Source organism: Dendropsophus ebraccatus, chromosome 3 (genome assembly GCF_027789765.1).
Source record: "Dendropsophus ebraccatus isolate aDenEbr1 chromosome 3, aDenEbr1.pat, whole genome shotgun sequence".
Lineage (NCBI taxonomy): Eukaryota > Metazoa > Chordata > Amphibia > Anura > Hylidae > Dendropsophus > Dendropsophus ebraccatus.
Genome location: NC_091456.1, coordinates 200617869 through 200644484, shown reverse-complemented (window position 1 = coordinate 200644484; position 26616 = coordinate 200617869). Strand labels below are relative to the sequence as shown.

At 52.5% G+C, this 26616-nt stretch overlaps 1 protein-coding gene across 2 annotated transcripts in view; it reads left to right on the top strand.

Annotated features, from left to right (window-relative positions):
• Positions 1–18789, top strand: part of LOC138786386 (sphingomyelin phosphodiesterase 5-like) — a 28851-nt gene extending 10062 nt beyond the window's left edge. The window contains exons 4-9 of one of the 2 annotated variants that reach the window (XM_069963371.1): positions 9823–9963; positions 12869–12949; positions 13283–13372; positions 17539–17602; positions 17680–17812; positions 18194–18789. In XM_069963371.1, coding sequence (XP_069819472.1) covers positions 9823–9963; positions 12869–12949; positions 13283–13372; positions 17539–17602; positions 17680–17812; positions 18194–18298 — 614 coding nt within the window. In that variant the 3' untranslated portion in view covers positions 18299–18789. The remainder of the gene's footprint in view (positions 1–9822; positions 9964–12868; positions 12950–13282; positions 13373–17538; positions 17603–17679; positions 17813–18193) is intronic. The other variant, XM_069963372.1, reaches the window with a different exon arrangement.
• Positions 18790–26616: the final 7827 nt, after the last annotated feature.

Sequence of the window (26616 nt, the reverse complement as noted above, 5' to 3'; positions counted from 1 at the left end):
CTCTGTGTGTCTGGCTGGTCTCCCCTCCTCTGTGTGTCTGGCTGGTCTCCCCTCCTCTGTGTGTCTGGCTGGTCTCCCCTCCTCTGTGTGTCTGGCTGGTTTCCCTTTCTCTATGTGTCTGGCTGGTCTCTTCTCGGTGTGGTCTCCCCCCCTCTGTGTCTGGCTGGTCTCCCCCCCTCTGTGTCTGGCTGGTCTCCCCCCCTCTGTGTCTGGCTGGTCTCCCCCCCTCTGTGCCTGGCTGGTCTCCCGTCCTCTATGTGTCTGGCTGGTCTCCCCCCCTCTGTGTCTGGCTGGTCTCCCGTCCTCTATGTGTCTGGCTGCTCTCCCCTCCTCTGTGTGTCTGGCTGCTCTCCCCTCCTCTGTGTGTCTGGCTGCTCTCCCCTCCTCTGTGTGTCTGGCTGGTCTCCCCTCCTCTGTGTGTCTGGCTGGTCTCCCCTCCTCTGTGTGTCTGGCTGGTCTCCCCTCCTCTGTGTGTCTGGCTGGTCTCCCCTCCTCTGTGTGTCTGGCTGCTCTCCCCTCCTCTGTGTGTCTGGCTGCTCTCCTCTCCTCTGTGTCTGGCTGCTCTCCTCTCCTCTGTGTCTGGCTGCTTTCCTCTCCTCTTTGTCTGGCTGCTCTCCCCTCCTCTGTGTGTCTGGGTGGTCTCCCCTCCTCTGTGTGTCTGGCTGCTCTCCCCTCCTCTGTGTGTCTGGCTGCTCTCCCCTCCTCTACGTGTCTGGCTGCTCTCCCCTCCTCTGTGTGTCTGGCTGCTCTCCCGTCCTCTATGTGTCTGGCTGCTCTCCCCTCCTCTGTGTGTCTGGCTGGTCTCCCCTCCTCTGTGTGTCTGGGTGGTCTCCCCTCCTCTGTGTGTCTGGCTGGTCTCCCCTCCTCTGTGTGTCTGGCTGGTCTCCCCTCCTCTGTGTGTCTGGCTGCTCTCCCCTCCTCTGTGTGTCTGGCTGCTCTCCTCTCCTCTGTGTCTGGCTGCTTTCCTCTCCTCTTTGTCTGGCTGCTCTCCCCTCCTCTGTGTGTCTGGGTGGTCTCCCCTCCTCTGTGTGTCTGGCTGCTCTCCCCTCCTCTGTGTGTCTGGCTGCTCTCCCCTCCTCTACGTGTCTGGCTGCTCTCCCCTCCTCTGTGTGTCTGGCTGCTCTCCCGTCCTCTGTGTGTCTGGCTGCTCTCCCCTTCTCTGTGTGTCTGGCTGGTCTCTCCTCCTCTGTGTCTGGCTGGTCTCCCGTCCTCTATGTGTCTGGCTGGTCTCTTCTCGGTGTGGTCTCTCTTCCTCTGGCTCTGTGGTCTCTTCTATGTGTCTGGGTGGTCATCACTCTGTGTAGTCTCTACTCATCTCACTATGCAGCCTCATCTCTCCTCTCCTTTAATTCTGCAGTCTCTCCTCTCGTTTTGAGGCTTGGTGTATCTAATTCTCTCGCTCTGCGGCCTCGTCTCTCTTCCGTGTCTGTGGCCTCGTCTCTCGTCTCCTCTATGGTCTCTTCTCTCCTCTAGCTCTGTGGACTATCCTCTCTTCTCGCTCTATGGTCTTGCCTCTCACTCTTCGGCCTAGTCTCTCCTCTCGCTCTGTAGCCTCCTGTCCTCTATATCCTGGGTGGTCTTCTCTCTGTGTAGTCTCTCCTCTCGCTCTGTGGTCTCCTCTATATCCTGGGTGGTCTTCTCTCGGTGTAGTCTCTCCTCTCGCTCTGTGGTCTCCCCTATATCCTGGGTGGTCTCTCTGTGTAGTCTCTCTTGCTCGGTGGTCTCCTCTATATCCTGGGTGGTCTCTCTGTGTAGTCTCTCCTCTCGCTTGGTGGTCTCCTCTCCTCTATATCCTGGGTGGTCTTCTCTCTGTGTAGTCTCTCCTCTCGCTCTGTGGTCTCCTCTATATCCTGGGTGGTCTTCTCTCGGTGTGGTCTCCCCTATATCCTGGGTGGTCTCTCTGTGTAGTCTCTCTTGCTCGGTGGTCTCCTCTATATCCTGGGTGGTCTCTCTGTGTAGTCTCTCCTCTCGCTTGGTGGTCTCCTCTCCTCTATATCCTGGGTGGTCTTCTCTCTGTGTAGTCTCTCCTCTCGCTCTGTGGTCTTCTCTATATCCTGGGTGGTCTTCTCTCGGTGTAGTCTCTCCTCTGGCTCGGTGGTCTCCTCTCCTCTATATCCTGGGTGGTCTTCTCTCTGTGTAGTCTCTCCTCTCGCTCGGTGGTCTCCTCTCCTCTATATCCTGGGTGGTCTTCTCTCTGTGTAGTCTCTCCTCTCGCTCGGTGGTCTGCTCTCCTCTCTATCCTGGGGGGTCTTCTCTCTGTGTAGTCTCTCTCCTCTCGCTCGGTAGTCTCCTCTCCTCTATATCCTGGGGGGTCTCCTCTGTAGTCTCTCGCTCGGTGGTCTCCTCTCCTCTATATCCTGGGGGGTCTCCTCTGTAGTCTCTCCTCTGGCTCGGTGGTCTCCTCTCCTCTATGTTTCTGGGGGGTCTCCTCTGTAGTCTCTCCTCTGGCTCGGTGGTCTCCTGTCCTCTATATCCTGGGTGGTCTTCTCTCTGTGTAGTCTCTCCTCTCGCTCGGTGGTCTCCAGTCTATATCCTGGGGGGTCTCCTCTGTAGTCTCTCCTCTGGCTCGGTGGTCTCCTCTCCTCTATGTTTCTGGGGGGTCTCCTCTGTAGTCTCTCCTCTGGCTCGGTGGTCTCCTCTCTTCTATGTTTCTGGGGGGTCTGCTCTGTAGTCTCTCCTCTGGCTCGGTGGTCTCCTCTCCTCTATATCCTGGGTGGTCTTCTCTCTGTGTAGTCTCTCCTCTCGCTCGGTGGTCTCCTCTCCTCTATATCCTGGGGGGTCTCCTCTGTAGTCTCTCCTCTGGCTCGGTGGTCTCCTCTCCTCTATGTTTCTGGGGGGTCTGCTCTGTAGTCTCTCCTCTGGCTCGGTGGTCTCCTCTCCTCTATGTTTCTGGGGGGTCTGCTCTGTAGTCTCTCCTCTGGCTCGGTGGTCTCCTCTCCTCTATATCCTGGGGGGTCTCCTCTGTAGTCTCTCCTCTGGCTCGGTGGTCTCCTCTCCTCTATATCCTGGGGGGTCTCCTCTGTAGTCTCTCCTCTGGCTCGGTGGTCTCCTCTCCTCTATGTTTCTGGGGGGTCTCCTCTGTAGTCTCTCCTCTGGCTCGGTGGTCTCCTGTCCTCTATATCCTGGGTGGTCTTCTCTCTGTGTAGTCTCTCCTCTCGCTCGGTGGTCTCCAGTCTATATCCTGGGGGGTCTCCTCTGTAGTCTCTCCTCTGGCTCGGTGGTCTCCTCTCCTCTATGTTTCTGGGGGGTCTCCTCTGTAGTCTCTCCTCTGGCTCGGTGGTCTCCTGTCCTCTATATCCTGGGTGGTCTTCTCTCTGTGTAGTCTCTCCTCTCGCTCGGTGGTCTCCAGTCTATATCCTGGGGGGTCTCCTCTGTAGTCTCTCCTCTGGCTCGGTGGTCTCCTCTCCTCTATGTTTCTGGGGGGTCTCCTCTGTAGTCTCTCCTCTGGCTCGGTGGTCTCCTCTCTTCTATGTTTCTGGGGGGTCTGCTCTGTAGTCTCTCCTCTGGCTCGGTGGTCTCCTCTCCTCTATATCCTGGGTGGTCTTCTCTCTGTGTAGTCTCTCCTCTCGCTCGGTGGTCTCCTCTCCTCTATATCCTGGGGGGTCTCCTCTGTAGTCTCTCCTCTGGCTCGGTGGTCTCCTCTCCTCTATGTTTCTGGGGGGTCTGCTCTGTAGTCTCTCCTCTGGCTCGGTGGTCTCCTCTCCTCTATGTTTCTGGGGGGTCTGCTCTGTAGTCTCTCCTCTGGCTCGGTGGTCTCCTCTCCTCTATATCCTGGGGGGTCTCCTCTGTAGTCTCTCCTCTGGCTCGGTGGTCTCCTCTCCTCTATGTTTCTGGGGGGTCTGCTCTGTAGTCTCTCCTCTGGCTCGGTGGTCTCCTCTCCTCTATGTTTCTGGGGGGTCTGCTCTGTAGTCTCTCCTCTGGCTCGGTGGTCTCCTCTCCTCTATATCCTGGGGGGTCTCCTCTGTAGTCTCTCCTCTGGCTCGGTGGTCTCCTCTCCTCTATATCCTGGGGGGTCTCCTCTGTAGTCTCTCCTCTGGCTCGGTGGTCTCCTCTCCTCTATGTTTCTGGGGGGTCTGCTCTGTAGTCTCTCCTCTGGCTCGGTGGTCTCCTCTATATCCTGGGTGGGTCTCTGGACCATTGTGATCAGACACCTCTATCTCTGTGTCTAGGTGAGGCCACCGTGAACTGTGATGAGATCTCCCACCCTGTGATCACTCATCTTCCTCTCTCTTTCTTGTCTCGGTGATGTCACTAGATGGGCCCATTCTGTGACTTCTATAGTGAGCTCCCTCCATCCATCAGGGTATATATATATATACTATACACGTGCAACAGGTGGGATGGTGGGGATGATGGATGAGGATTGGTGGCCGGTGGATATGGAGTGATGGATGAGGACTGGTGGCCGGTGGATATGGAGTGATGGATGAGGACTGGTGGCCGGTGGATATGGTGTGATGGATGAGGACTGGTGGCCGGTGGATATGGTGTGATGGATGAGGATTGGTGGCCGGTGGATATGGAGTGATGGATGAGGACTGGTGGCCGGTGGATATGGTGTGATGGATGAGTGGTGGTGGCCGGTGGATATGGTGTGATGGATGAGGACTGGTGGCCGGTGGATATGGTGTGATGGATGAGGACTGGTGGCCGATGGATTTGGTGTGATGGATGAGGAGCGGTGGCCGGTGGATATGGTGTGATGGATGAGGGAGTGGTGGCCGGTGAATATGGTGTGATGGATGAGGGAGTGGTGGCCGGTGGATATGGTGTGATGGATGAGCAGTGGTGGCCGGTGGATATGGTGTGATGGATGAGGGAGTGGTGGCCGAGGGATATGGTGTGATGGATGAGGGAGTGGTGGCCGAGGGATATGGTGTGATGGATGAGGAGTGGTGGCCTGTGGATATGGAGTGATGGATCTGGAGCGGTGGCCGGTGGATATGGTGTGATGGATGAGGAGTGGTGGCCGGTGGATATGGTGTGATGGATGAGGAGTGGTGGCCGGTGGATATGGTGTGATGGATGAGGAGTGGTGGCCGAGGGATATGGTGTGATGGATGAGGACTGGTGGCCGGTGGATATGGAGTAATGGATCTGGAGCGGTGGCCGGTGGATATGGAGTGATGGATGAGGACTGGTGGCCGAGGGATATGGTGTGATGGATGAAGATAAAAAAAATAGAAGGTTGATGGCAGAAAATGTCTCCCTAGTCCATGTAGTCTGGTTATTATCTTAGGATATATATATAAATGTGTGTGTGTGTGTGTGTGTGTGTGTGTGTGTGTGTGTATATATATATATATATATTTCCATTATATCCTCCCTTTCCCTTCTTCCTCCTGTAACATATATAAAGGTTTCCATCATTTCCCCCTTTCCCTTCTTCCTCCTGTAACATATATAAAGGTTTCCATCATGTCCTCCCTTTCCCTTCTTCCCCCTGTAACATATATAAAGGTTTCCATCATGTCCTCCCTTTCCCTTCTTCCCCCTGTAACATATATAAAGGTTTCCATCATGTCCTCCCTTTCCCTTCTTCCCCCTGTAACATATATAAAGGTTTCCATCATGTCTTCCCTTTCCCATCTTCAGGTCAGGAGGCAGCCCCTCCCCAACCACCTCAGTGTTTTTCCTGTCCCTGCAGGGATGGGACCAGAGAGACTGCTTGCAGGGAGCAGTCGGTACCTGCATGGATTGTGGGCCCTTCCTCCTTCCTTGCGGAGCCAGTACTCTTTGGGGCAGTGACGTCACGACCTATGGTCTGGAACTGCACTAGCATCCACATTTAAAGGAGGAGAGAATGCTGGCAGCTTGCAGCACTGCGATCACTGCTGGGCGGCGAGACGGACACAACTGCTCTATGTTCTGACCCTGGAGAACCTGCCGCTGCTATGGTGTCCGTGAATATGCCCCCCCTCCCCCTCAGACCCCTTCACTAAGAGTAAAAGGAAATCTAAAAGATGTGCCTTATGTTCTGCAAGCGTTAATGATTCTTATACTAAACAACTTTGTGTATCAACAAAGTGTCACAAGATGGAAGATCTTAATTTCTTGACAATATCAGATCTATCATTAAAGATGGTTAACCCTTCCCTTGCTGAAGGGCTTCCGGCAGAGTCTGTGGTCAGTTCTCCCCTGCGTAAGCGATCTAGGAAGCTCGAGATATCGTTTTCATCTGACTGTGACAGCTGCCGTGTGGTTAGAGCGGATTCAGACCCAGAAGGAGGGAGAAAGGGCAGATTCAGCAGAAGACTAAGTAGAGTGAAAACACTACTTTTGGAGATACGGACACCCTTTTAAAAGATATATCCATGACCTTAAACATTCAAGAGGTGAATCAGTCAAAAACTGTTCGGGATGGGGGACTTGGTGCAAAGAAATGCCGAGTATTTCCGGTAAATCCTAATTTTAAAGATATGAAAATGGATGAGTGGGAAGAGGTGGAAAAAAGGTCTGTATCGAGAGAATTCAAAAAGGAATTGCCCGTTAACGAGAAGGACTCCTTGAGCGGACACTCGAGGAAACAAAAGTGCTCAAACCTACTCCCATACAGTTTCAGGATGATGCTCAATGGCAGCATCCAATGGACCGCAAAGCAGAGGGTCTCCTTAAAGGGTTAAAGAAACCTTTGCAAATGCAACAAAAACTAACATTGCATCTATAGCAAGTTTGTTCAAGCGGCTTCAGGTGGAAGATCACTTAATGGAAGGTGCTCACGGAGACAAGATCCTTGAAAGCTTTCCCTTGAAATGGTCGCTGTGTTTTTGGCTGACGCATCCAAGAGATCTGTCAGATTCACTGCTAAAAGTGAAGTGGTCTCTGACTCTGTTAGGAGGCTCTTTGGATATAATTATGGTCTGGCGATACTCTATCCAATGTTCCATCAAGCTCCAGGGCGATCATGGTTTTGTTGCGGAATCTGAAAACATTTAAGAATACACTGCAGACAAAAAGGAAGGGTTTCACCCGGGCCTGGGAGTCTGTAACATCGATTCCCTTGGTGATCCGGTTACAATCTTTGAGGTACAAGGTAGAATTCCAGAGTCTTCCTCCTGACAAATTCCAGATTACAAGGCCCTCCTCTCCAACAGATCTAGCCTTGATTCAACAGGGGTTTTGGGACCTCACCTCTCTAGGAGCCATGGTCCCGGTTCCAGCAGATCAGAGAGGGAGAGATCATTACCACGCTGTTCCTAGTGAAAAAAAAATAATGGATTCCCTACAAGAGGCCAGGGCATATGGCCTCCAGGAGTTAAAAAAAAAAGTCATCAAACTTCAGGGACTCACAGATTGTGTGGGAAGCCATAAGATGCCTGGAGATTCATCTTCTAAATCAACACCCAAAGGTGTTCTCTGACAACGTGACCGTGGTAATCCTTATTAAGACATCAGGGCGGCTCAAGACACCAACACCTACAAACACTAGCTCACAAGATTCTGCGTTGGGCAGAGAAGTTGATCCTATCCCTCACAGCGGAACCGAAAACCAAATTGCGGATTACCTCAGCAGATCTCGGGTCGATTCGGGGGAATAGGAGATAAATGCAGAAGTGCTCGCTCTAATACTGTAGAGATGGGGATACCCGAGGGTAGACCTATTTGCAAACAAAAAAAAAAATAATTCCCAGGTTTTACTCCATTAACCCAAGGGGAAAGCCATTGGTGATAGACGCAGATCTCACAGTTTGGAAGGAGAACTATGTTATGCATTACCTTCATTTTCCTCTCATCCCATTGATTCTATGGAAAATCTGCTCAGAACAGACAACAGTGATCCTGCTGGTCCCTGGTGGCCCAAAAGAAACTGGTAGCCCACTCTGAAAAGCCCGTCCATAGACACTCTGCTCCCTCTTCCCAAGAGAGCATATTTTCCAGATGTACAGAGACTGTACTTGACCGCGTGGATCCTGAGAGGTCTATCGGATGCGGTAATATCCACCATCCAAGAAGGCAGGAAATCGACCTGAGAATTTGGGGAAAAATTTCGGGTCTGAAGATTTAGACTCTCCCAACATTCCATAAGTTTCTTGCAGGAATATGTTGACCCAGGGCTCAGCTGTAGTACCATTGTAGGTCACCATTAGGGGAGTTGAGAGGATAAGACTTTGGGTTGGACCTTCTTACCCTCAGTTGGATATATATATTTTGTCACTTGGTCTGCTATTACATCCCTTTGAACCACCTTGGTCACTGGAGACTGCATGTTTAGTTGCCATAACGTCGGCTTGTAGAGTGGGGGAGATGTCGGCCCTATCAATGAAAAAAAGCCCTTTCTGAAGATTCTAAAAGATCATCCTAGAGCGTAATCCAGAATTCTTTCCAAAAGTTTTTACAGTCTTTCTTGGAAAACCAGAAATCATCCCTTTTGCCCTCATCCAAATTCAGAAAAAGAACAAAGATTCCAGACGTTGGATGTCAGAAGAAGTGTAATCCAGTACCTGGAAGCCGCGAGTCCTCGGAGGTCCGATAACAACCTTATTATCCAGTATGGAGGTAAAAATAGCGTGAAGAAACGACTGCACTATAACCCGCCAACTCTTATTCCATCCAGAAGAAAGAACCTCCACTTCAGTTAAAACCTCCTTCCACCAAGGACGTCTCCTCCTACTGGGCGGGAAGAGCAGAAGCTTCACCAGATCTGCAGGGCGGCAGAGAACTCTAAGTGACACGTTTACTGAGCTCTACCGTCTGGACGTATTGGCCGCCAGAGACTGTGTAATAAAGAAAAGAAAATAGCGCTCCATAGCACAGGTCAGATGATACTACCGGTCAGGGCAATGGCTAGAAAAGCTCTCGGAGATTGCGTAATGTCCTTCAGGCAGCAGTCCCACCATAAGACTCTAAATATATACAGCCCAGCATACCACCTATGTCCTTACCTACCAACCCTTCTCCTATGTTACTATCCTTACCCACCAACCCTTCTCCTGTCACTATCCTTACCTACCAAACCTTCTCCTATGTCACTATTCTTACCTGCCAACCCTTCTCCTATGTCACTTACCTACCAACCCTTCTCCTATGTCACTATCCTTACCTACCAAACCTTCTCCTATGTCCCCAGCCTTACCTACCAATCCTTCTCCTATGTCACTATCCTTACCTACCAACCCTTCTCCTATATCACTATCCTTACCTACCAACCCTTCTCCTATGTCACTATCCTTACCTACCAACCCTTCTCCTGTGTCACTATCCTTACCCACCAACCCTTCTCCTATGTCACTATCCTTACCTACCAACCCTTCTCCTGTGTCACTATCCTTACCTACCAACCCTTCTCCTATGTCACTATCCTTACCTACCAACCCTTCTCCTGTGTCACTATCCTTACCCACCAACCCTTCTCCTATGTCACTATCCTTACCTACCAACCCTTCTCCTGTGTCACTATCCTTACCTACCAACCCTTCTCCTGTGTCACTATCCTTACCTACCAATCCTTCTCCTGTGTCACTATCCTTACCCACCAACCCTTCTCCTGTGTCACTATCCTTACCCACCAACCCTTCTCCTATGTCACTATTCTTACCTACCAACCCTTTTCCTGTGTCACTATCCTTACCTACCAACCCTTCTCCTATATCACTATCCTTACCTACCAACCCTTCTCCTGTGTCACTATCCTTACCCACCATGTGATGGGCAGTGATGTGTGGGTGTTGGGTGAGGGGATGATGTCTGGGGGTTGATCGGGGGTCTTGGTGTAATGTCTCCCACGCGTTTGGTAGTCTCTATGACCTCTTGGGTTACGTGCTGTGATGCTCTGTGTGTTATGCATAGTGTGGCGCTCTGACTGTCTCTTTCCGGTGCGTCCAGGTGATGCCGCCATACGCTGTGATCAGATGTCTCTCATCCTGCAGTGGGTTTCTGACTTCCAGGCTGAGAACTCTCAGGACGGGGAACTTGTCGCCTTCGATGTTCTGTGTGGAGACCTCAACTTCGACAACTGCTCCTCAGGTACGAACCGTCTGATCACCCAGGTTATAGCGGATGTTTGATGTGTGATGACGCAGCTCAACACACAGGCGACAGCTCACACCCCTCATACCCCCCTTAACACACAGGCGACAGCTCACACCCCTCATACCCCCTAACACACAGGCGACGGCTCACACCCCTCATACCCCCTAACACACAGGAGACGGCTCACACCCCTCATACCCCCTAACACACAGGTGACAGCTCACACCCCTCATACCCCCTAACACACAGGTGACAGCTCACACCCCTCATACCCCCTAACACACAGGCGACAGCTCACACCCCTCATACCCCCTAACACACAGGCGTCGGCTCACACCCCTCATACCCCCCCTAACACACAGGCGACGGCTCACACCCCTCATACCCCCTAACACACAGGCGGCTGCTCACACCCCTCATACCCCCTAACACACAGGCGGCTGCTCACACCCCTCATACCCCCTAACACACAGGCGGCTGCTCACACCCCTCATACCCCCTAACACACAGGCGGCTGCTCACACCCCTCATACCACCCAACACACAGGCGGCTGCTCACACCCCTCATACCCCCTAACACACAGGCGGCTGCTCACACCCCTCATACCCCCTAACACACAGGCGGCTGCTCACACCCCTCATACCCCCTAACACACAGGCGGCTGCTCACACCCCTCATACCCCCTAAGGCTACAAACCCACTTGACGTATTTGCTGCGTGAATCAGTCTTAAAAATAAGCAGGCAAAACGCAGGTTGGCTTTATACAATTGTTCTGCGTTAAAATACGCAATTGCGTATTTTTGAAGCGTGAAGCTACATGCGTTTTTCGCACAGGTTGTTAACAACTGATGCTTTGCTAACACAAGCTTCACGCTTCAAAAATACGCAATTGCGTATTTTAACGCAGAACAATTGTATAAAGCCAACCTGCGTTTTGCCTGCTTATTTTTAAGACTGATTCACGCAGCAAATACGTCAAGTGGGTTTGTACCCTAACACACAGGCGGCTGCTCACACCCCTCATACCCCCCTAACACACAGGCGACAGCTCACACCCCTCATACCCCCTAACACACAGGCGGCTGCTCACACCCCTCATACCCCCTAACACACAGGCGACAGCTCACACCCCTCATACCCCCTAACACACAGGCGGCTGCTCACACCCCTCATACCCCCCTAACACACAGGCGACAGCTCACACCCCTCATACCCCCTAACACACAGGCGGCTGCTCACACCGTTCATCAAGCTCTTAGAGTAAATGTCCACAGTGCAGGGAGGATGTGTAGGTGGCAGCTGGATATGATGGTTGACCTCCACGAGCCGCAGTGTGACTTCCTGTAGGTGGGATTTGTACTACCAGATGGATTTTCTAAGGGTTTCTCAGTATTTTTTAGGATAACTTGTGTATGGCGCCCCCTACAGGTGACACAATCTCCATATAGTTACAGAGGGTTTGGGTCATTTGTGACTCTCACACTTTATGTTCTGTCAGTGTCGGGTGCACAGAATTTATAAAATTCTCTCGGTCAATCAGGGATTCACTTACTTTTTCTCCTTGCACTGTGGATGTTTACGCAGTGCTCAGTAACATGTATGAGGGTGCAGGTGTCTGTCTCATTGTTCTCTAGTCACAGTTATACAGTCAGATCACATTCAGGGGCTCACAAAGGGTTCACTTATTTTTCTTATTTGTATATAGTGATGTGGGCTATGTGTATCCTCTCCCTGTGCGCTCACGCTTCTCACTTTGGCTATTTTGCCTTTTACAATCCCCGACTTTTATATTTTTTCATGCTCCTCGTCCTACACTTTCATATCTTCTTTCTTCCTCTTCCTCCTTTTTCTTCTTCCTCATCCTCCTCCTTCCTTCTCTTTCCTCTTCCTCCTTCCTTCCTCTTCTTTTCCTCCTTCCTCCTCCTTCCCCGTCTTCCTTCTCTTTCCTCCTCCTCCTCCTCCTCCTTCCTTCTCTTTCCACCTCCTCCTTTTTCCTCCTCCTCCTCCTCCTTTTTCCTTCTCTTTCCTCCTCCTCCTCCTCAATCTTCCTCGTCTTCCTTTTCTTTCCTCCTCGTCTTCCTCCTCCTCCTCCTCCCTTCTCTTTCCACCTCCTCCTTTTTTCTTCTCTTTCCTCCTCCTCCTCAATCCTCCTCGTCTTCCTTTTCTTTCCTCCTCCTCCTTCCTCGTCTTCCTTCTCTTTCCTCCTCCTCCTTCCTTCTCTTTCCTCCTCCTCCTCCTCCCTTCTCTTTCCACCTCCTCCTCCTCGCTTCTCTTTCCTCCTCCTCCTCCATCTTCCTCCTCCTCCTCCTCCCTTCTCTTTCCTCCTCCTCCTCCTCCTCCTCCTCCTCCTCCTCCTCCCTTCTCTTTCCTTCTCCTCCTCAATCTTCCTCGTCTTCCTTTTCTTTCCTCCTCCTCCTTCCTCGTCTTCCTTCTCTTTCCTCCTCCTCCTTCCTCGTCTTCCTTCTCTTTCCTCCTCCTCCTCCTCCTCCTCCCTTCTCTTTCCTCCTCCTCCTCCATCTTCCTCCTCCTCCTCCCTTCTCTTTCCTCCTCCTCCTCCTCCATCTTCCTCCTCCTCCTCCTCCCTTCTCTTTCCTCCTCCTCCATCTTCCTCCTCCTTCTTCCTTCTCTTTCCTCCTCCTCCTCCTCCTTCCTTCTCTTTCCTCCTCTTTTATCTTCCTTCTCTTTCCTCCTCCTCCGTCTTCCTTCTCTTTCCTCCTCCTCCTTCCTTCTCTTTCCTCCTCCTCCATCTTCCTCCTCCTTCTTCCTTCTCTTTCCTCCTCCTCCTTCCTTCTCTTTCCTCCTCCCCCTCCCTCCTCCTTGTGTAAATGGATGATATTCCTGCACCGTGTTATATTTGGGGGGATCCTCATATCCGGGTGTTTTACCATCACTTACAGTCATACATTCTAGTTTGGAGTCCTCTCACCCGCAGTCATGTGACCCCAGTGACATCATCATTGATCTCCGGTGTAGCAGAGGTAGGACGGGATTGGCGGAGCGCATGTTATACTATTATTGCACTTCAGAAGATCTGCAATATGTCACTATGCAGTATATAGAGCTTCCTTTAATCCGGCATATACAGCTGGGCAGTATATAGAGCCTCCATTAGTCTGGTATATACAGCTGTGCAGGTGCCGGACGGAGTATAGGGGTATATAGTCTATAGTACGGAGTATAGGGGTATATAGTCTATAGTACGGAGTATAGTCCTTCCTGCCAGATTAAAGGAATCCTATATATGAGCGGCATCATGGCTGCTCTCCTCCCTGGCTGGATTCTCACCTTATTATATCTTCTTCCTCTTTCAGATGACTGCCTGGAGCAGAAGCACACCTTATTCTCCATGTATAGCGACCCCTGCAGGGACTGCGCCGGACGGGACCGACCGGGGGCTGTGGGTGAGTAAACGGAGGCTTCTACAGACCCCCGACTGTATGACCAGGCCTGGGGCCAGAGGGGGTGGCTGCACAGAGGTCTGTGGAGACCCCCGACTGTATGACCAGGCCTGGGGCCAGAGGGGGTGACTGCACAGAGGTCTGTGGAGACCCCTGACTGTATGACCAGGCCCAGGGCTACTCGGGGTGACTGCACAGAGGTCTGTGGAGACCCCCGACTGTATGACCAGGCCTGGGGCCAGAGGGGGTGACTGCACAGAGGTCTGTGGAGACCCCCGACTGTATGACCAGGCCTGGGGCCAGAGGGGGGTGACTGCACAGAGGTCTGTGGAGACCCCCGACTGTATGACCAGGCCTGGGGCCAGAGGGGGTGGCTGCACAGAGGTCTGTGGAGACCCCCGACTGTATGACCAGGCCTGGGGCCAGAGGGGGTGACTGCACAGAGGTCTGTGGAGACCCCCGACTGTATGACCAGGCCTGGGGCCAGAGGGGGTGACTGCACAGAGGTCTGTAGAGACCCCCGACTGTATGACCAGGCCTGGGGCCAAAGGGGGTGACTGCACAGAGGTCTGTGGAGACCCCCGACTGTATGGCCAGGCCTGGGGCCAAAGGGGGTGACTGCACAGAGGTCTGTGGAGACCCCCGACTGTATGACCAGGCCTGGGGCCAGAGGGGGTGGCTGCACAGAGGTCTGTGGAGACCCCCGACTGTATGACCAGGCCTGGGGCCAAAGGGGGTGACTGCACAGAGGTCTGTGGAGACCCCCGACTGTATGACCAGGCCTGGGGCCAGAGGGGGTGGCTGCACAGAGGTCTGTGGAGACCCCCGACTGTATGACCAGGCCTGGGGCCAGAGGGGGTGGCTGCACAGAGGTCTGTGGAGACCCCCGACTGTATGATCAGGCCTGGGGCCAGAGGGGGTGACTGCACAGAGGTCTGTGGAGACCCCCGACTGTATGACCAGGCCTGGGGCTACAGGGGGTGACTGCACAGAGGTCTGTGGAGACCCCTGACTGTATGACCAGGCCTGGGGCTACAGGGGGTGACTGCACAGAGGTCTGTGGAGACCCCCGACTGTATGGCCAGGCCTGGGGCCAAAGGGGGTGACTGCACAGAGGTCTGTGGAGACCCCCGACTGTATGACCAGGCCTGGGGCCAGAGGGGGTGGCTGCACAGAGGTCTGTGGAGACCCCCGACTGTATGACCAGGCCTGGGGCCAGAGGGGGTGGCTGCACAGAGGTCTGTGGAGACCCCCGACTGTATGACCAGGCCTGGGGCCAGAGGGGGTGACTGCACAGAGGTCTGTAGAGACCCCCGACTGTATGACCAGGCCTGGCCCAAAGGGGGTGACTGCACAGAGGTCTGTGGAGACCCCCGACTGTATGACCAGGCCTGGGGCCAAAGGGGGTGACTGCACAGAGGTCTGTGGAGACCCCCGACTGTATGACCAGGCCTGGGGCCAAAGGGGGTGACTGCACAGAGGTCTGTGGAGACCCCCGACTGTATGACCAGGCCCAGGGCTACAGGGGGTGACTGCACAGAGGTCTGTGGAGACCCCCAACTGTATGACCAGGCCTGGGGCCAAAGGGGGTGACTGCACAGAGGTCTGTGGAGACCCCTGACTGTATGACCAGGCCCAGGGCTACAGGGGGTGACTGCACAGAGGTCTGTGGAGACCCCCGACTGTATGACCAGGCCTGGGGCCAAAGGGGGTGACTGCACAGAGGTCTGTGGAGACCCCTGACTGTATGACCAGGCCCAGGGCTACAGGGGGTGACTGCACAGAGGTCTGTGGAGACCCCCAACTGTATGACCAGGCCTGGGGCCAAAGGGGGTGACTGCACAGAGGTCTGTGGAGACCCCCGACTGTATGACCAGGCCCAGGGCTACAGGGGGTGACTGCACAGAGGTCTGTGGAGACCCCCGACTGTATGACCAGGCCCAGGGCTACAGGGGGTGACTGCACAGAGGTCTGTGGAGACCCCTGACTGTATGACCAGGCCTGGGGCTACAGGGGGTGACTGCACAGAGGTCTGTGGAGACCCCCGACTGTATGACCAGGCCTGGGGCCAAAGGGGGTGACTGCACAGAGGTCTGTGGAGACCCCCGACTGTATGACCAGGCCCAGGGCTACAGGGGGTGACTGCACAGAGGTCTGTGGAGACCCCCGACTGTATGACCAGGCCTGGGGCCAGAGGGGGTGACTGCACAGAGGTCTGTGGAGACCCCCGACTGTATGACCAGGCCTGGGGCCAGAGGGGGTGGCTGCACAGAGGTCTGTGGAGACCCCTGACTGTATGGCCAGGCCCTGGGCTACATGGGGTGACTGCACAGAGGTCTGTGGAGACCCCCGAGGCACATCTTCCCTGCAGCCGCCCCTCCTCCTCTTCCATTCAGTCTTACCTCTTCGTTGCGGCCGTCCCTCCTTCTCTTCCCTGCAGTCGTCTTCTCCGTGGCCACCCCTTCTCCTCTTCCCTGCAGTTTTCTTCCCTTCGGCCGCTCCTCTTCCTCTTCCCTGCAGTCTTACCTCTTCCCTTCGGCCGCCCCTCCTCCTTTCCCTCTTTCCTTGGCCGCTCCTCCTCCTCTACCCTGCAGTCTTAACTTTTCCTTTTGGCCGCCCCTTCTCCTCTTCCCTTTGGCCGCCGCTCCTCCTCTTCCCTTTGGCCGCCGCTCCTCCTCTTCCCTTTGGCCGCCCCTCCTCCTCTTCCCTTTGGCCGCCCCTCCTCCTCTTCCCTTTGGCCGCCCCTCCTCCTCTTCCCTTTGGCCGCCCCTCCTCCTCTTCCCTTTGGCCGCCCCTCCTCCTCTTCCCTTCGGTCGTCTCACCTCTTCCCTTCGGCCGCCCCTCTTCCTCTTTCCTTGGCTGCCCCTCCTCCTCTTCCCTGCAGTCTTAACACTTCCCTGTAGCCGCCTCTCCTCCTCTTCCCTTTGGCTGCTCCCCTCTTCCTTTCAGCCGGCCATCCCTCCCTTCTCCTGTTCCCTGCAGTCTTAACTCTTTTTTTTTTTTTTTGGCCGCCCCTCCTCCTCTTTACTTAAGCCGCTCCTCCTCCTCTTCCCTGCAGTCTTACCTCTTCCCTTTGACAGTCCCTCCTCCTCTTCCCTGCAGTCTTCTCTCTTACTTTCGGCCGCCCCTCCTCCTCATCCTCTTTCTTTCGACCGTCCCTCCTCCTCTTTCCTACAATCTTACCTCTTTCCTTCGGTCGTCCCTCTTCCCTTTGGCCGCCCTTCCTCCTCTTCCCTGCAGTCTTAGCTCTTCCCTTTGGCCACCCCTCCTTCTCTTCCCTTTGGTTGCCCCTTTTCCCCTCCTCCTCCTCTTCCCTTCGATCTCCCCTCCTTCTACTCCTCTACTCTTTGGCCACCCCCTCCTCCACCTCCCTTCGGCCACCCCTCCTTTTCTTCCTTTTGGTTGCCCCTCTTCCCCTCCTCCTCCTACCTTCGGTCTCTCCTCCTCCTCCTCCTCCCCCCCCCTCTTTCCTTTGGCCGCACCTCCTCCTTCTCCCCCCTTGGCTGTCCCTCTTTCCCTCCTCCTCCTCCCTGCTGTTGTCCCTCTTCCTCTTTCCTTTCCTGGGTTTAGGTCTGTCCTATATACTCTCCCCTGTCCTGACCCCAGTATATACTCTCCCCTGTCCTGACCCCGTTAGATACCCTCCTCTGTCCTCCTGACCCCGGTATATACCCTCCTCTGTCCTCCTGACTCCGGTATATACCCTCCTCTGTCCTCCTTACCCCGGTATATACCCTCCTCTGTCCTCCTTACCCCGGTATATACCCTCCTCTGTCCTCCTTACCCCGGTATATACCCTCCTCTGTCCTCCTTACCCCGGTATATACCCTCCTCTGTCCTCCTTACCCCGGTATATACCCTCCTCTGTCCTCCTTACCCCGGTATATACCCTCCTCTGTCCTCCTTACCCCGGTATATACCCTCCTCTGTCCTCCTTACCCCGGTATATACCCTCCTCTGTCCTCCTTACCCCGGTATATACCCTCCTCTGTCCTCCTTACCCCGGTATATACCCTCCTCTGTCCTCCTTACCCCGGTATATACCCTCCTCTGTCCTCCTTACCCCGGTATATACCCTCCTCTGTCCTCCTTACCCCGGTATATACCCTCCTCGGTCTTGACCCCGGTATAGATCCTCCTCGGTCCTGACCACGGTTCTGCCTCCGCAGGGACCCTCCTCAGACAGGAGCTTCTGTACCATGAAGCTGTGAACACACCGGCCAGGCTGAAGAGGTGAGTGTTGGTGATGGAGAGTTTAGCTTCAGGGCGGCCATCACCTCCGTCTCATCGGTCTCATTGTCTTGCGGCAGAACTCTCCTCTCAGACAGTGAACGCCGTATATACGTGGCCTCACCAATACCTCAGGACAACAACGATGGACACTGGACGGGACGGCGCATCGACTACATCATGTACAGGGAGGCGGAAGATCTGTTGCCAGTGGTGAGTATGTCCCCACTCCCATGATCCTTCAGTCACCGGGTCTGTGGACTCCCCTGCCCATAGAGCACAAAGCTTCAGGACCACCCTGCTATACATTTGCCCCTTCTATAGGAATAGCCGGGTGTGGGGGTACAAAGTCAGGACCATGTCTGCGCCGCGTATGGGGTGTCTGCGCCGCGTATGGGGTGTCTGCGCCGCGTAAGCCGGGAGCATGGTGGGACAGAGGTGGAAGAGGAGGAAGCACCATTCTGAGATTTCTCTCTATATTATCAGTATTATGGCTCACTGTTCCGTCCACCTCCCTTCTCGCTGTTACAGGTGGAGTTCACCTTTAAGCCGCCTCCCCCGCTGTTTCTGATTTGGTTCTTGTCGTGTTCACAGGTTGTAAACAAGTTCCAGTTCATCACCCGGCTGGCCGGCCTGTCGGATCACATCCCGGTGTCCCTGCACCTGTCCTCCTGGCTCCCGGAGAGCACCGCCCTGTGATGGGCAGGGGACCTCCGCACACAGATACCTCACCAGCGGCAGGGAATGTGTCACATGACTCTCAGAACTTCTATCAATGGAATAAAATCCATTATATAGGAGGAATTTTATGGTTCTGACCTGCGCCCCATAAGATCAAGACTCACCCTGGAGTGTTTCTACCCGTCCTCCATCTTGTGTTCAGCTGATGGTCGCCATTATACCGCCAGTAAGGTTATCGCCCACCCTCAGACATATGCACAGTCGTATTCTCCCACCGGTCCTTTGCTCAGCTGTCACCTGATGATGGTCGCCATTATACCGCCCATCAGGGTATCACCCACCATGACCATATCCTCCGTCCTGTCCTCTGTCTTCTGTTTAGCTGTCACCAGGTGATGGTCTCCATTATGTTCCACATGCGCAGTCGTATCCTCCCTCCCATTCTCCATCTGACGGGTCTCTTTACTAATGTTCTGTTTATGGACCTGACCTTCAGGCCATCAGGTCCCAGGCCCAGGTGTAAACCCATCACATCCACTGGACGCAGACCAGAGCCACCTTATCCGCCGGGCGCAGAGCCACCTTATCCGCCGGGCGCAGAGCCACCTTATCCGCCGGGCGCAGAGCCACCTTATCCGCCGGGCGCAGAGCCACCTTATCCGCCGGGCGCAGAGCCACATTATCCGCCAGACCCATGGCATCTGCTGGCCGCAGACACGTCTTATCGGCCGGACGCAGACCCACCGCATCCACCGGGCACAGACCCATCGCATCCGCCGGGGGCAGACCCACCGCATCCACCGGGCACAGACCCATCGCATCCGCCGGGGGCAGACCCACCGCATCCACCGGGCACAGACCCATCGCATCCGCCGGGGGCAGACCCACCGCATCCACCGGGCACAGACCCACCGCATCCGCCGGGGGCAGACCCATCACGCCTGCTGGACATTGTGAAGATTCCTATTACGTAAAAGCATCTTGAGGAGAAAGGCGTCTGGTGTGCAGTTATGTGACCGTGAAGGGGCAAAGACACTGGTCTTATTTTAGGCTGTTGTATAACCAGTTGAGCAGCTGCAGACTATTTCGCCTCCGTGGGGCTCTTGTTTCCACTATTCTCTGTATACAGTGATGAGGAGTGTTACCGCTAAGGTAACAACCAAAAAATATAATAAAAGGATAATAACTCTATTACTATGTGCTGTGTGTTCTGTTTCACACCCGGGAGAAGCTTCATCAGGGCACACAGTGACCTTGTATAGGATGACGTCTGTAGTAACAATGATGGAAACGCTTCTAAAGAAGATAAAGGGTCAACTAAGAATCAGTAATATGATGGATCTAAGTCCTGGAGGAAGGTGCCAGGGATATCGCCTATCTGGACGTCAGCAGAGACTGATACACGTCCCATAAAGAGCTGATAGAGAAGATACTGAGGAGTAATCCCGGGATAGGTCAGCTGATTTCTGGTTGGAGAAGGAGAGATACCAGAGGGTGATGGTAATGGTGACTATTCTGACCTGAGACCGGTTATACATGGCGGCCACAAGGGCCTGTACTGGGTCCCAGGGATAAAGGAGAAGGTTTGGTAGGTAAGTGACACAGGAGAAGGGTTGGTAGGTAAGGATAGTGACATAGGAGAAGGGTTGGTAGGTAAGGATAGTGACATAGGAGAAGGGTTGGTGGGTAAGGATAGTGACATAGGAGAAGGGTTGGTAGGTAAGGATAGTGACATAGGAGAAGGGTTGGTGGATAAGGATAGTGACATAGGAGAAGGGTTGGTAGGTAAGGATAGTGATATAGGAGAAGGGTTGGTGGGTAAGGATAGTGACATAGGAGAAGGTTTGGTGGGTAAGGATAATGATATAGGAGAAGGGTTGGTAGGTAAGTATAGTGACATAGGAGAAGGGTTGGTAGGTAAGGGTAGTGACATAGGAGAAGGTAGGTAAGGATAGTGACATAGGAGAAGGGTTGGTAGGTAAGGATAGTGATATAGGAGAAGGGTTGGTAGGTAAGGATAGTGACATAGGAGAAGGGTTTGTAGATAAGGATAGTGATATAGGAGAAGGGTTGGTGGGTAAGGATAGTGACATAGGAGAAGGGTTTGTAGATAAGGATAGTGATATAGGAGAAGGGTTGGTGGGTAAGGAAAGTGACATAGGAGAAGGGTTGGTAGGTAAGGATAGTGATATAGGAGAAGGGTTGGTAGGTAAGGATAGTGACATAGGAGAAGGGTTGGTGGGTAAGGATAGTGACATAGGAGAAGGGTTGGTGGGTAAGGATAGTGACATAGGAGAAGGGTTGGTGGGTAAGGATAGTGACATAGGAGAAGGGTTGGTAGGTAAGTGACACAGGAGAAGGGTTGGTAGGTAAGGATAGTGACATAGGAAAAGGGTTGGTGGGTAAGGATAGTGACATAGGAGAAGGGTTGGTGGGTAAGAATAGTGACATAGGAGAAGGGTTGGTGGGTAAGGATAGTGACAGGAGAAGGGTTGGTAGGTAAGGATAGTGACATAGGAGAAGGGTTTGTAGATAAGGATAGTGACATAGGAGAAGGGTTGGTGGGTAAGGAAAGGGACATAGGAGAAGGTTTGGTAGGTAAGGATAGTGACATGAGAAGGGTTGGTAGGTAAGTATAGTGACATAGGAGAAGGGTTGGTGGGTAAGGATAGTGACATAGGAGAAGGGTTGGTGGGTAAGGATAGTGACATAGGAGAAGGGTTGGTGGGTAAGGATAGTGACAGGAGAAGGGTTGGTAGGTAAGGATAGTGACATAGGAGAAGGGTTGGTGGATAAGGATAGTGACATAGGAGAAGGGTTGGTGGGTAAGGATAGTGACATAGGAGAAGGATTGGTAGGTAAGGATAGTGATATAGGAGAAGGGTTGGTAGGTAAGGATAGTGACATAGGAGGAGGGTTGGTAGGTAAGGATAGTGACATAGGAGAAGGGTTGGTGGATAAGGATAGTGACATAGGAGAAGGGTTGGTAGGTAAGGATAGTGACATAGGAGAAGGGTTGGTAGGTAAGGATAGTGACATAGGATAAGGGTTGGTGGGTAGGGATAGTGACATAGGAGAAGGGTTGGTGGGTAAGGATAGTGACACAGGAGAAGGGTTGGTGGGTAAGGATAGTGACATAGGAGAAGGTTTGGTAGGTAAGGATAGTGATATAGGAGAAGGGTTGGTAGATAGTGACATAGGAGAAGGGTTGGTAGGTAAGGATAGTGACATAGGAGAAGGTTTGATAGGTAAGGATAGTGACATAGGAGAAGGGTTGGTAGGTAAGTTTAGTGACATAGGAGAAGGGTTTGTAGATAAGGATAGTGACATAGGAGAAGGGTTGGTAGGTAAGTATAGTGACATAGGAGAAGGGTTGGTGGGTAAGGAAAGTGACATAGGAGAAGGTTTGGTAGGTAAGGATAGTGACATGAGAAGGGTGGGTAAGTAAGTATAGTGACATGAGAAGGGTTGGTAGATAAGGATAGTGACATAGGAGAAGGGTTGGTAGGTAAGGATAGTGACATAGGAGAAGGGTTGGTAGGTAAGGATAGTGACATAGGAGAAGGTTTGATAGGTAAGGATAGTGACATAGGAGAAGGGTTGGTAGGTAAGTGACACAGGAGAAGGGTTGGTAGGTAAGGATAGTGACATAGGAAAAGGGTTGGTGGGTAAGGATAGTGACATAGGAGAAGGGTTGGTAGGTAAGGATAGTGACATAGAAGAAGGGTTGGTAGGTAAGGATAGTGACATAGGAGAAGGGTTGGTAGGTAAGGATAGTGACATAGGAGAAGGGTTGGTAGGTAAGGATAGTGACATAGGAGAAGGGTTGGTAGGTAAGGATAGTGACATAGGAGAAGGGTTGGTAGGTAAGTGACATAGAAGGGTTGGTGGGTAAGGATAGTGACATAGGAGAAGGGTTGGTAGGTAAGGATAGTGACATAGGAGAAGGGTTGGTGGGTAAGGATAGTGACATGGGAGAAGGGTTGGTAGGTGAGGATAGTGACATAGGAGAAGGGTTGGTAGGTGAGGATAGTGACATAGAAGAAGGGTTGGTAGGTAAGGATAGTGACATAGGAGAAGGGTTGGTAGGTGAGGATAGTGACATAGAAGAAGGGTTGGTGGGTAAGGATAGTGACATAGGAGAAGGGTTGGTAGGTAAGGATAGTGACATAGAAGAAGGGTTGGTAGGTAAGGATAGTGACATAGGAGAAGGGTTGGTAGGTAAGGATAGTGACATAGGAGAAGGGTTGGTAGGTAAGGATAGTGACATAGGAGAAGGGTTGGTAGGTAAGGATAGTGACATAGGAGAAGGGTTGGTAGGTAAGTGACATAGAAGGGTTGGTAGGTAAGCATAGTGACATAGGAGAAGGTTTGGTAGGTAAGGATAGTGACATAGGAGAAGGGTTGGTGGGTAAGGATAGTGACATGGGAGAAGGGTTGGTAGGTGAGGATAGTGACATAGGAGAAGGGTTGGTAGGTAAGGTGACATAGGAGAAGGGTTGGTAGGTGAGGATAGTGACATAGGAGAAGGGTTGGTAGGTAAGGATAGTGATATAGGAGAAGGGTTGGTAGGTAAGGATAGTGACATAGGAGAAGGGTCGGTAGGTAAGGATAGTGACATAGGAGAAGGGTTGGTAGGTAAGGATAGTGACATAAGAGAAGGGTTGGTAGGTAAGGATAGTGACATAGGAGAGGGGTTGGTGGGTAAGTATAGTGACATAGGAGAAGGGTTGGTAGGTAAGTGACATAGAAGGGTTGGTGGGTAAGGATAGTGACATAGGAGAAGGGTTGGTAGGTAAGGATAGTGATATAGGAGAAGGGTTGGTAGGTAAGGATAGTGACATAGGAGAAGGGTCGGTAGGTAAAGATAGTGACATAGGAGAAGGGTTGGTAGGTAAGGATAGTGACATAGGAGAAGGGTTGGTAGGTAAGGATAGTTACATAGGAGAAGGGTTGGTAGGTGAGGATAGTGACATAGGAGAAGGGTTGGTAGGTAAGGATAGTGACATAGGAGAAGGGTTGGTGGGTAAGGATAGTGACATAGGAGAAGGGTTGGTAGGTAAGGATAGTGACATAGGAGAAGGGTTGGTAGGTAAGGATAGTGACATAGGAGAAGGGTTGGTGGGTAACAATAGTGACATAGGAGAAGGGTTGGTAGGTAAGGATAGTGATATAGGAGAAGGGTTGGTAGGTAAGGATTCTTTATTATAAAACTGAAGTTCATTGTTTCCAGATCTAAAATAATGCACATGAGGAGAAGGAATTCTCTATCCGAGTATCATATCGGCAGTTCTGTGTTGGCAAAGACTTCAGAAGAGAAGGATTTAGGGGGCATTGATTTCTGACAGCCTTAAACTAAGTAACCAGTGTATGTGTGTGTGTTTATATGTATGTGTATGTGTATATATATATATATAATATATATATATATAATTTTATATGGTATGCTGGGCTGTATAGCTAGAGGAATAACTAGTAGGAAGAGGAGATTGTGATCCCGCTGTATAGAGCTCTGGTGACATCACTGGAGACCTCGCCTATAAAAAGGCCTTGTCAGATGGATCCAGATCTCTCTGGAGAAACATGGCCGCCCAGATGGATTCAGATCTCTCTGGAGAAACATGGGCGGTCAGTCCTTCCCTCCGCGGCAGCTGTTTCCCCAGTGGCAGAAGGAATCTCTCAGCTGGACAGTGCTCCATCCACATGGGTTATCACTGCGCCTCTTGTTCCCAGATAATGGCAGATCGATTTGATGCACAGAGGTATCCACCAATCCCACACTGGATGGCCCATAAATCAGTGTAGCGAGAGTCCATCAGCATCGGTGGTCGTTCAAGGGTTCACAAATTTGTGTGACCCGGTAGACAAGACAGTTCAACCTCTTCATAAAGTGGTTGAGATGTTGTGTCTGTACCTGGCCACACAATATATTTCTGGACTCTTTGGACCACCATGGATGCTCTTGGACTCTGTACTTTGATTTATGGGCCGCCTAGTCTGGGACTGGTGGCTACCTCCGTGCATCAGATCATTTTATCATTATCTGGGAACAAGAGGCGCTGTTTGACCTTCCATTAAATATAAAGATGATTGAGAGGTTTAATTCTTTCCTGGAGAAGATAGCCAGGTCCTGGATGCTTAGTGCTGGTCATGTAGTAACCATTCACCACCACCAGGTGTCATCATGTAACAGAGGACAATCGCTTCTGCCATGTCAGCAAAAACAGGAGGAGGACACATTGGATACTATGGGCCATGTGTGTGCTCTGGTGTTGGAGAAGAAGACACATTGGATACTATGGACCATGTGTGAGCTCTGGTGTTGGGGGAGGAGGAGAGGACACATTGGATACTATGGACCATGTCTGTGCTCTGGTGTTGGGGGAGGAGAGGACACATTGGATACTATGGACCATGTGTGAGCTCTGGTGTTGGGGAGGAGGAGAGGACACATTGGATACTATGGACCATGTGTGAGCTCTGGTGTTGGGGGAGGAGGTGGACACATTGGATACTATGGACCATGTGTGTGCTCTGGTATTGGGGGAGGAGGAGAGGACACATTGCATACTATGGGCCATGTGTTTGCTCTGGTGTTGGGGGAGGAGGAGAGGACACATTGGATACTATGGGCCATGTGTGTGCTCTGGTGTTGGTGGAGGAGGAGAGGACACATTGGATACTATGGGCCATGTGTGTGCTCTGGTGTTGGGGGAGGAGGAGAAGAGGACACATTGGATACTATGCAGCATGTGTGGGCTCTGGTGTTGGGGGGAGGAGGAGAGGACACATTGGATACTATGGAGCATGTGTGAGCTCTGGTGTTGGGGGAGGAGGAGAAGAGGACACATTGGATACTATGCAGCATGTGTGGGCTCTGGTGTTGGGGGGAGGAGGAGAGGACACATTGGATACTATGGAGCATGTGTGTGCTCTGGTGTTGGGGGAGGAGAGGACACATTGGATACTATGGACCATGTGTGTGCTCTGGTGTTGGGGGGAGGAGGAGAGGACACATTGGATACTATGGACCATGTGTGTGCTCTGGTGTTGGGGGAGGAGAGGACACATTGGATACTATGGACCATGTGTGTGCTCTGGTGTTTGGGGAGGAGGACACATTAGATACTATGGACCATGTGCGTGCTCTGGTGTTGGGGGAGGAGGTAAGGACACATTGGATACTATGGACCATGTGTGAGCTCTGGTGTTGGTGGAGGAGGAGAGGACACATTGGATACTATGGACTATGTGTGTGCTCTGGTGTTGGGAGAGGAGGAGAGGACACATTGGATACTATGGACTATGTGTGTGCTCTGGTGTTGGGGGAGGAGGAGAAGAGGACACATTGGATACTATGGAGCATGTGTGAGCTCTGGTGTTGGGGAGGAGAGGACACATTGGATACTATGGACCATGTGTGTGCTCTGGTGTTGGGGGAGGAGGAGAGGACACATTGTATACTATGGACCATGTCTGTGCTCTGGTGTTGGAGGAGGAGAGGACACATTGGGTACTATGGACCATGTGTGGGCTCTGGTGTTGGGGAGGAGGAGAGGACACATTGGATACTATGGACCATGTGCGTGCTCTGGTGTTGGGGAGGAGGAGAGGACACATTGGATACTATGGAGCATGTGTGTGCTCTGGTGTTGGGGGAGGAGATAAGGACACATTGGATACTATGGGCCATGTCTGTGCTCTAGTGTTGGGGGGGAGGGAGGAGGATAGGACACATTGGATACTATGGACCATGTGTGTGCTCTGGTGTTGGGGGAGGAGAGGACACATTGGATACTATGGACCATGTGTGTGCTCTGGTGTTGGGGGAGGAGGAGAAGAGGACTCATTGGATACTATGGACCATGTGTGTGCTCTGGTGTTGGGGGAGGAGAGGACACATTGGATACTATGGACCATGTGTGTGCTCTGGTGTTTGGGGAGGAGGACACATTAGATACTATGGACCATGTGCGTGCTCTGGTGTTGGGGGAAGAGGTAAGGACACATTGGATACTATGGGCCATGTCTGTGCTCTGGTGTTGGGGGGGAGGGAGGAGGAGAGGACACATTGGATACTATGGACCATGTGTGTGCTCTGGTGTTGGGGGAGGAGAGGACACATTGGATACTATGGACCATGTGTGTGCTCTGGTGTTGGGGGAGGAGAGGACACATTGGATACTATGGACCATGTCTGTGCTCTGGTGTTGGGGGAGGAGGAGAGGACACATTGGATACTATGGAGCATGTGTGCGCTCTGGTGTTGGTGGTGGAGGAGGAGGAGAGGACTCATTGGATATTATGGCCCATGTGTGTGCTCTGGTGTTGGGGGA